Here is a 10,981-nt window from a genome sequence, read left to right on the forward strand (position 1 = left end):
GTTTTGGATGATAAGCCAAGAGAAAAGCTTGCATTTAGGGGGAGCCCAAGCCTTCCAAACAATAGAATCCATACATGAGTGAATTGTCCCAGCGAATTGCGCCTTGTAAGCCTAAGAGCACGAATAGGCCCCATTTGCAGTGAGCTTCCAAGCAATGGAGTCTGGAGGTCAAGCTGATCCACTTGTATATATTGAGCTCGATTGATATTCTGTAAGAAGAAGATGCAGGTTTAATTGACTACTTCTATTGACCAGACGTACCATGGGACATATTCTTGGATAGTCATATGAGTTAGACTTGGTGGATCTTATTATACCAGTGTGTTGAGTGAAGGCTGTCTCACTTAAGATCATGATATACCAGCGTATATATTGAGTTGGTGCCAATCCATTCACCATGAAGAGACTACCTCTTTCGCTGTCAACAAATCAATTACCTCAAGTAGTAGACATATTTATCGTTAACTTTTGATTACCTATGTGGATTAATGTATTATTTTAGGTACTTCAATTTTCTTGCTTAAAGTTGAGGACCATAATGATACAATGTTTTAAACAGTTCAAGCAAGGCAAAAAAACCCTGTAGGGTATTTGGCTAGCTAATTGTAAGAAATGGGTGTGATGCTATCAATAGTTTCTATTTTGTCATGCTATTTGTTTCTTGTCTGTCATGGTTACAATTATCTTTTGAAATGTGATTGAAGTGATCTTTGGGATACTGCAGTTTCTGGAGCAACAGTCATTTCCTCATCCAGTGAACACTGCGGATGTCTTTTGGGAAGATTCAAATGTGAAGATAAAGAGTCTTTTTGAAGATGTAGCTGTTTAGAGGGAAAACAAATCCATGCCAAGTCAACTGTAAAACCAAAGCTCAAAGAGACATCATCCAAAGTTGCATCAATGTGGAGGGCTTGTGATGTAACCCTTAGCATGGCAAGGGAGATAAGCCATGCTCTTCATCAAGAAGATCTCATTCCATATCCTGAACCACTGTGGTTTAGTTTCATGTAATTAATTGCACAAACAACAGCCAATAGACCTTATGTAGTAGCAATCATAATATTCTTCATAAATATCTCATCATTAGTAGTTGACTTATTGTTGAACGATAATATACCATCGCTCCAATATGGTGCTGTGATGGTAATAACTATCCTATAAAAATTGCATATGCAAACAGAACCTAAATTTTTAGACTAGTGATGTAATGAATGTCCAAATTTCAGTTTATTTACTCATGCTCACCACAAGTTACTGATCGATTTAACGTATATGATTAAATATCAGCGAAAAGTTGTCCCTGTAGTACTGTGAATGTCAAAGAGAACTCTTCCTGGATGTCTTTTTTTTTTTTTTGCCTTGACTTCTTTTACATAGTCCATTTATTTTTAAACTGACATAATGTGCATGCACTCAATTACTAGTACTAGTGTGGAGGAAGAAGGGAAGGAAGTGAATCCAGCGGTCGTCACTGGCTTGTAGAGTTATCTTCAACAACCATGATCACTTCACTAGTTCAATTGCATTGCTGTAGTTCATTGTTTATGCGAACGCTGTAAGTTTGTTACCACTAAGCTACAATATTTTCAAATAAAGACACACGCGTCTCTATAGTCACATAAATGCTCTTTCCTGTAATCCTGTCGTTTAACACCAATTTTTTTTCGTGTTTCCGTTGAAACTAAGAGAGGTCCTTGAACTTTTTTGCATGTTTGTCAGGCTGGAAAGGAATTACTCCAACGAATTCAAAATATATCGGTGTCTGAAGTGACATTCAGAATTTATCAGTGTTGAAGTGAAAGGAAGTGACTCCAAATCTCCAATGGCTGTCACTGGCTTCCCCAGTTTTACCCAGCTACTGTAGTTTCTTTTATGCAAACCGCTACAGTTTATTACGAACAAGCCTATTAAATAATTTCTGTAAAAAACCCTACTAAATCATTGCATCAAAAAACTGTCAACAATATTTTCAAATACATACACACATACTACTCTGTGCTTGTTGATGTATGGGTAATTCTTTTCTCTTTGTGGATCTTTCAGACACAGAATCTTTGTGATTGTACGTGATGCACATTTATTCAGTTGAGCTTCTTCATTCCTCCCTTGTGCTTCATGACACCCGGGCGAGCCCTCCTTCGTGCAGGCTGTGGCGCTCGAGACGGAGGGGCATCATCTTCGTCGTCAGTGACCCAGTGATGAGCATAACCTTTCTTCTCGTACTCATCACGGACTCTCCTTTGCATCTCCAGAAAATCATTATCCGCGCCATCGAAAACGGAGTCCAGTTTGGTCAAATAGTCCACCAACTGGTCCGCAGGGACCGGATAACAGGCGAGGATCCTCTTGTCGTTCGAGAGGAATTCCGCCGGCGAATGAGGAAGGGGCTTGCTCTTGTACGACAGTACGTATTCGACATCAGCCTTGGCGAGCCTCACCTTCCGATACTTCTTCACCTTCTCCTCCCTGGTCTTCTCCTCTACGGGCGTCAGACCGTAGAAGGCTTCTGCGAGAGCAATCGCGTCAGCTGCGGTTGCCACACAGGAAACTTTTTGCTCCACGGGAACCGCGACGGCGGGGTTTTCTGTGGCCGCCGGCGCGGACGAGCTCTCCTTCTCTTTCCGGGCGGCGTTCCTTCCGAGCGCCCTGGCCAAGGACTTGGCCTCCGCCCGGGCCGCCGCCGCATTTGGGGAGTCCTTATTCTTCATTATAAGCTTAAAGAGTTCGTCCACTCGGGTCGCTGCTGCATACGCATCGAAAGGCTCGTTCTGCTCCCTCGGACGAGCTCGCCATGATCGCCGGATCGATTCTTCTTCCTCGGTGGTGTGTAGATCGAGCGTTCTGTTTGGTGGATTTCCTTTCCTCGGTGGTGGCTGACGAGAGAAGAAGGCACCTCGACGTCGACAGGTTATACATCGGCGAACCCTATCGATCTCTCACTCTCAGTTGGGCACCGGGCCGTAGTCAGTTTCTGAGAAGAAGTCGAGACCAATGGAACAAGCTGGATAGCCCACGCACGGCCCAACCCCAAACAGACTTGGATTCCAATTCGGACCGTGAGACGAAACACACCAAACTTGAGAGCACACCCAGCCCAAACCCCAAATCGACTTGGACTAGTAACGCATGTTTCGATAAATAAAAAGAGCTTGGCTGATTGTCTCAGAAAAAAAATCTGTACCGTGGTAAGACCAAACAAACACACGGAGGATTTTTGACTAGATCCGTGTCGATTCTCTCTTTCAGTTCCCACACCCGTCTGCCGGAACCCGCCACCCATGGCCGCTGTCGACGTCGCCTCCGAGCTCATCGACTTCCTCAACGCCTCGCCCACTGCTTTCCACGCCGTCGGTACGCGCCCTGTCCCGTTCCCCCTTTTGTTCGTCGGTAATGGACGTGAACTGAACTCAATCGGTTTCTTGCTGTTGTTTCCGGTGGGCCAAAGATGAGGCGAAGCGGCAGCTGAAGGCGGCGGGGTTCGAGCAGCTGTCGGAGCGGGAGGAGTGGACGGGGCTCCAGCCCGGCGGGAAGTACTTCTTCACACGCAACCACTCCGCCCTCGTCGCCTTCGCCATCGGCGCCAAGTCAGTACCTAGATCCACTTGCCTTCCTTCTTGCTTGGTCTTGCTTTCCACCCGTTTTGGGATACTCGTTTTTTCGGAAGAAAATCAAATCTAATATGTACATATAGCTTCTTGAATGGAATTGTTTGTCGTGCTGGTTGTTGATAGATGCGTTACGTCCTCTTGCAGGTATGTTGCTGGTAATGGGTTCCACATCATTGGCGCTCACACGGATAGTCCGTGCCTCAAGCTCAAGCCTGTCACCAAGGTTTGTGTTTAAACTCTTATAGTTATTGATTTCAGAGTTCCTGTATGTCATGTCTAAAATCCCAATTCCCAACAGACCTTTTATCTGGTTATTTTTTGCCTTACTTGCAAAGCGGTGCTGTTTGGCCTTTCACTATGATATGTATCTGCTGAATTTGTTAGTTAGCCTTTTCCTTTTAGGTGCTACAGTCTGATTGAATTGCCTATAACATCTCGCCTTTTCTTTCTCAGATAACTAAGGGAGGTTATCTGGAGGTTGGAGTACAAACTTATGGAGGTGGATTGTGGTACACATGGTTTGACCGTGATCTTACTATTGCGGGTCGGGTGCTCGTAAGAGAGAAGAAGGGAGGCACAGTCTCTTATGCACATAAGCTTGTAAGAGTGCAAGAGCCTATCATGAGAATCCCCAGTTTGGCTATTCACCTAAACAGGTTGGTATTAATGGATCCTTTTTAACATTGTTTTTTCCAGTCGTGTACAGCCTATGAAAGTTATTCCTACATTGAGTCGTGAGTGGTGATGTTACACTTGAGTGCTATTTATTATGCAATGGATAAATCTTAATAGTGGTATATTGGAACAGTTTATACAATAAGTCAAACCAGATTGTGGTATTGCACTAATGTATGCCCATTTACTAGTTTTTTTGTGTCGTAGTCTGTTTCCTTAAACTGATATCTTTTATTACCACTCTTTGTTACCGGGCTGTTTATCCATTTTTAGATCATACTACCTCCGTTTCGATGAAATAAGGCGCAAGCGTATTTCAAGATGAACTTTGCCCCAAAAAGTTGAGCAATAAATCCTTAATTATATTGTACATAATTAGCATCATTGGATTCGCATTGAAAAACACTTTCTAATGATGCTAATTTTATACCAATAATCGTTATATGTTTTGAGTAATTCTTGGTCAAAGAAAAACATGGCAAACAGGATGCCTTATTCATTGAAATGGAGGTAGTATTATCCTGTACAGTTGAAGAGCCTTTTGCGCCTATAGTTGAAAGCCTTATTTTGGAAGTGTCAGCCAGTTCTTTTGCATGGCAAGAACTGGTAATTATTATTTTTGATATATCACCTATAGTGCAACGTAAATTTGGTATTGTCATTAACCACTTTTTGAAATTTATGTATTTGCCAAAGTATCGCAAGTTATTTACATATAGTGCAATCCTAGATTTAGATATAAGGCTTATATTTTAGCACATCATCTAAGGTATATGTTAAATTTACAATTGAGTATTCTTATGTTGATTGGAAGGAATTTTTAAAAATATATCATATATTTATTCTGTTGTTGTCACCATTCTGAGTAAGGATTTGATCTCCCCCTACATGAAATTTACTTTCATTAATTAGCCAGCCCACATAGTGAAATACTGCACTTAACCTATAAATAACTAGCATCACAAAAACTGAATCAGAGGCTCGCATGCATGAAGCAGGATCACTAGTAATCTCACATTTTTTCTTCTGAAAAAAGACTTACTCCCGAGGCCAGCTCTTAGCACTAGAAAGGTATCTTTTTAGGAGGCGCTGCTGAAAGATCCTGCCTAAGTGCCTAGTGTCCCCTTCCTTCTCCCACAACCTTCCGACCAAAGGGAGTATACAATTTGTTTTGCATTGGTAGTTCTTTTTCATTTGACAGGGCAAGTGGTTTAACTTCCGAGTAGTATCAGGTTTCGAAAGATAGTTGCTTGAAAACCGACTTTTCCACGCCCTGAGTGTCTTTATTTGCTCCTTCGTCCAGCTTCTCACCTATTCTCAATGGAAGACCGAGGCGTTATTGGCCAAATCTTTTGCAAATTAAAAAATCCGTTCAAGAAAGATGATCAATTTTTAGTCTCGTTATGAGATTACTTACTATAATGCAGCTCATGTTTGGACATAACCCTGTTTTGTTTTGAACACATGGTCCACTGCTATTTTATGGTTATATGAAGCACTTCTCATGTTTGTCTTGTTCACATTTGGGTAGGACTATCTCCTCGGAAGGTTTCAAGATTAACAATCAAGATCATCTTGTCCCTGTGCTGGGCACACTGGTTAAGGTGAGTTTACTACATTGATCAGAATCTTTTCTGTTTTTTGTTAGTTTCTCACGTACTTAATCTAGAATGTTGAATATTTGGAATTAATGTATTCACACTGAATGTCATTATTGTCCAATATTTGTTTGAAATTAATCTTTATGATAGAATAACTGTGGAAAAAACATGTATTTTACTTCTATTTGCTTTAGAAAAACAAACAAATGTTGATTCAACCATTTATTTTTTGCAGAATGAAATGCAGGCATTAGTAAAAGAAAATGCTTCACAGGAGTCAATTGGGACCAATGACGCAAAGCACCATCCACTACTGTTGCAGGTAATGTCTTAATAAAAACATTTGATGAAACCATTGTTATGAGTTCTGACTTGTTAAATATCAAGATTTATTGGGTTCATAATATGTTTCAGTTTTTCCCTAATGTATATTGCTTTCATTTTCTTGCAGTTGATTGCTAGAGAGGCTAACTGTGAAGTTGATCAGATATGTGACTTTGAGCTGCAGCTGTGTGATACTCAACCAAGCATTATAGCTGGTGCCATGAAAGAATTCATATTTTCAGGAAGGCTTGACAACCTTTGCATGTCATTTTGTTCACTGAAGGTTTGTCTCGCTGTTTCAGTTTACATAAAGGTTATAGAGACCACATGTACGAATTCACATATTTTTGAAAGTACTAAAAGTCATTTGATTTCACTATTGGATAACATTTTAAATATATCTTATGTATTTTTCATATAGTATTGATATTCTTACTCGATTTAAGATAAAACATTACGAATTTTATGCAGTAGAAAAATATGTGTGTTCTCTAGTTTAGGGGGAAAAGAGAAATGCGCCACGAAGGCAGAAAGAACAGTTTATGAAGAGAGGGTCTTTGAATCTGGATAGTGGATACTTGTAATCCCTACATAGTTCTTGTATACCCATGGTTGATTGTACTCCATGCTTCTACTTTACCTTATATGAAAATCCCATATCTTATGAAAATAATTGCAACCATGATTGTAATAGAATTGATCACTATTAAATGATGTCCTCGTTTTATGCATGTGCTGTTTTATGAGATTATTAAAAAAAAAGAGACCCATGGGCACTAGCACCCAGGGCATATTCTTATAGAAGAAGCTAAGTGAGCCACAAATCCGCGTTCGAGGAGATTCGAACCTGGGTTGCGGGGTAGCCACCAACTCGAGCTAACCATCTGACCCTCTGGTCATTCTCAAAAACGAGACCAACAGTGGGAGGAACCACATTCATTTTCGAATAAATACTAATTACTGTCCTTATTTTGCAACAAAATCACTATATAACAAGTTGTCCAATACTGTTTCAGGCCCTAGTAGAGTCAACCTCTGCTGAGCACTCACTTAATGATGAACCTGGTGTTCGAATGGTGGCTCTTTTTGACCATGAAGAGGTTGGTTCTGATTCAGCTCAGGGAGCTGGTTCACCTGCGATGCTGGATGCTTTAACAAGAATTACGGGTTCATTTAACCATTCAAACTCTAAGGTATAAAGTAATTACCTTCGCCAGCTCCCAGTCTGTTGTCTTTGCTCCAGCTGGCTGCTGGTGCTGGATTTGGTTTGCCACATACCTTATTTTATGGCATCATTTTGTTTCTACTTATCTACTTGCCACCCACGATACAATTAACATTATTCATTGTATTTTTAATACTATGCCAACTAGAGCACTACAATGTTAAGTTGCCTTGCCAAAAAAAGTAATTAGCCCTCAAAAAGTTTGCCTGCTCGAGTAATTTCTCTTATATAATTCTATTTTACTTCAAATGCTTTAGTGCCAGATGTGTGTAGTTTATTGCAGTGAGATGGGTTTCAAATTCTTAACAATGACTATTTGCTTTTAATGTTTTCAGTTGCTAGAAAAGGCTATTCAAAGGAGCTTCCTAGTATCTGCAGATATGGCTCATGCCTTACACCCCAATTATATGGTAATAAGAGAAGTATTTTTAGATCAGTATATGAGATATGCAGTTATGCAGCAATATTTTGATACATCTTTGAATCAAATATGATTTCCAGGACAAGCATGAGGAGAACCACAAGCCAAAGTTGCATGGTGGACTTGTGATTAAGCACAATGCTAATCAACGATATGCCACTAATGCTGTAACAGCTTTTATTTTCCGGGAAATAGCTGAGAGGCACCAACTCCCTATCCAGGTTAGTGAATGTAAAAAAAGGACCCGTATGACAGATGTGAATTTCAAGCTACCATAATTTCCTTTTTTAACTTGATCTTTTGATTACATTTTGCTTGTTGTTATTCAACTTATAACATCCTATGCTATTTGGCTAGTACCTTATTCTTGTGACCTAGGTCAGTTTATTAACCTTGTAGCCTATAGGACCATATTCCTTAGCTAGGTAAAGAAAAACCAGCGCATGTGAAAAATAGCTCTAGCAAGGACAGTTGTTTCTTTTGCTTGTAAGATAAAATGAATGCACGCTTTCAAAAAAAGTACAGTAGCTGCCTAAAATTACATATAGTATGTATGTAAAAGTAATTAATGGATTACATTGAAGATAGGAGGAATGATCAAATGTTGCCTATGTAGTGAGTGATTAGAATAAGCAGTAGTCAAAGACATGTGTTAGAGACCTCATCTATGCCCAAAACAATAATGAAGACACCTTATTTGATAAGCTCTTGAATTGGTTCTGCAGTTCCAGATTATCCTGATCTTGGAACCTATACATAACAATACATCTGTTGTGAATACTTGGAACTTTATTTCACGCACCAATATAATCTTACGCTTTGATTTGTTTGCAGGATTTTGTAGTTCGCAATGACATGGCTTGTGGTTCGACAATTGGCCCAATACTTGCTAGCGGTGTTGGTATCCGTACTGTGGATATTGGTGCGCCACAATTATCAATGCACAGCATCAGGGAGATGTGTGCCGTTGATGATATCAAGTACTCATATGAACACTTCAAAGCATATTTTGAAGAATTCACTGAATTAGATAGCAAAGTCAAAGTAGACTGTTGAGGTGTAAGCAAATAACCTTGTTGGGTCAGTAGCGCTGCTGTTATTGAAACAACCTTTACCTTTTATGGTCACAGCTATCATGCGTAATAATAAGTGAAGCCGGATAATTTTAGCCATGAATATGCTCTGCCCAACTTCCTATGTACTCTGTCCACAATTACTTTGCGTTTTGGAGGTTTAGTAAAGTCAAACTTTGTAGACTTCGAATAAATATTTAGAAAAAATATCAAAACTTATATATAATATAAAATCTATTTTAATTAAAATTGCGATTAACTTCTCAAGTATTACGGATAATATCAAAACGGATATTGGTATTAAAATACCAATATCTGTATTGCAAACTTATGTATTTGCATCCGTTTTGATATTAAAATCTATTTTAATTAAATTTCTCAAGTATTGCGGATATTGGTATTTTTCCCTAAACTTATGGTCAAAATTTGAGAAGTAAACTTTGAATAAACCCATAATTGGAACTAAACAAAAATAGAGGAAGTAGCTAAAACATTTATCATTTCACTAGATTTGATAAATTGTCACTTCAAATTGGTTACTAACTCTATAAAATGGACTGTCCAGTAATAGAAGGCAACCCTCCCTCCCTCTTTGCTAACACTAGCTAAACTGGTACTACCTCCGTTTTATGGAATAAGGCGTCCTCATTTTACGTGTTTTTTGTTTGATCAAGAATTATTTCAAATAAATAAGCATTGTTTGTATAAAATTAGTATAATTGAAAAGTTCTTTTCAATACGAATCTAACGATACTAATTACATATAATATAATTAAGATTTTGTTGCTCAATTTTTATGGTCAAAGTTTATCTTTGAATACGCGTGCGGCTTATTTCTTGAAAGTTGAAACGGAGGTAGTACTAGCTAGTTAAAGATACGGTATACAGTAGGGAGCTCGTAAAAACAAATAAGTGTCCGTGTGCTACTACCGAATAATAATACTCATGATGAACATGAATAATAATAATAATACCGAATAATAATAGTACAAAATCTAAGAAATGGTTGAATTTTTTTAATGTTATCAACGTTTGATGGTCTCATGATGAACATGTAATATCTTATTTTGTTAAAAAAAATCATTTTCTTCTTTCATGCCCCATACCTACTGCCTTGGTACACATGCGAATAATCTCAGATAAGTTTCCTTTGAACAATAATAACGTGACTGGTGCAAATTTATACCGGAGCGGATGTTTCTTCCCAGACATTATGGCATGTTGCTACAATATTCTACATCTAAATGTACGTTCTCCCATATGTTCAAATATGATTAACCTAGTTGTAGACTTTTTAAAAACTTTTGTGTTAGGTTAATTTTATTATATATTTTTATCTCATATGTAAATATGGTGCATTTTAAAATTTATGTGAATAGAAAAGGTCGATGTATAGTTGGGGAATTTTACGTTTTGCCCTACTTTTGTTTGGCACTTTACAATTTTCCCTCTTTTACTTTGTCTTCCTTTTTTGCTACCGTTTACTTTGATAATTGATTATTTGCCTCCCGACGAACTAGGCCCATGCCTAGAGACAAAAATGCCCTTGTTGTGACCTGAGTCGAACGAGTCAAGCTCACACGAACAATCACGCTCCTTTCTCTTCGAACAGAGCGCCCATCTTGTCGGCGTGAGAGCTTGAGAGGTGTGGCATTAGCCGCACGCTGCCACCAGCGTGAGCATGTGCCATGGCTCCGCCCTCTCCTACTTTTTATTGTTGCTCCTTCGGCCGTCGTCATAGCCTCAATCCACTGCTCCTTCGCCGTAGTTGTATCCCCAATTCGCTCATCATTCGCCTCCATCGGAGCCCCAATCCGCTCCTCCTTCGCCATCATCGACCCCCAGCACTTCCGTCTCTTCCCATAGTCTCCGCCGGCGAGGTGCTCCCTCTGTGCCCACCCTCCCCGACGACGGACCACTCCGGTCTCCAGCTTCTCTTCGAGCCTGTCGATATACGCGCATGTATGGACCGGAACATCATCCAGCTGGAATGCGTGGAGATGAAGCTCCAAATGGAGGCGCCCGTGCGTGATGGCGACATCGGCGACAGCGAA

At 39.6% G+C, this 10,981-nt stretch overlaps 1 protein-coding gene across 1 annotated transcript; it reads left to right on the plus strand.

The window, feature by feature from the left end:
- The first annotated feature begins 3,206 nt into the window (after window positions 1–3,206).
- Window positions 3,207–9,030, plus strand: LOC124652226 (probable aspartyl aminopeptidase). The gene is made up of 11 exons (XM_047191279.1): window positions 3,207–3,351; window positions 3,446–3,584; window positions 3,753–3,831; window positions 4,062–4,264; window positions 5,815–5,887; window positions 6,120–6,206; window positions 6,336–6,491; window positions 7,225–7,401; window positions 7,769–7,843; window positions 7,935–8,075; window positions 8,689–9,030. Exons 1-11 carry the CDS (start codon window positions 3,279–3,281, stop codon window positions 8,908–8,910), a joined length of 1,425 nt encoding a protein of 474 aa, XP_047047235.1. The 5' UTR covers window positions 3,207–3,278; the 3' UTR covers window positions 8,911–9,030.
- The last annotated feature ends 1,951 nt before the right edge of the window (window positions 9,031–10,981 follow it).

This window comes from Lolium rigidum, chromosome 1, assembly GCF_022539505.1.
Source record: "Lolium rigidum isolate FL_2022 chromosome 1, APGP_CSIRO_Lrig_0.1, whole genome shotgun sequence".
NCBI classification, from domain to species: Eukaryota; Viridiplantae; Streptophyta; class Magnoliopsida; order Poales; family Poaceae; genus Lolium; species Lolium rigidum.

Excerpts from the sequence above, each read along its gene's own strand:
- LOC124652226 (XM_047191279.1), top strand. The coding sequence starts at position 3,279 with ATGGCCGCTGTCGACGTCGCCTCCGAGCTCATCGACTTCCTCAACGCC. Across the intron at positions 6,207-6,335 it reads ACCATCCACTACTGTTGCAG|TTGATTGCTAGAGAGGCTAA; the intron begins GTAATGTCTTAA and ends ATTTTCTTGCAG. Across the intron at positions 6,492-7,224 it reads TGTCATTTTGTTCACTGAAG|GCCCTAGTAGAGTCAACCTC; the intron begins GTTTGTCTCGCT and ends ATACTGTTTCAG.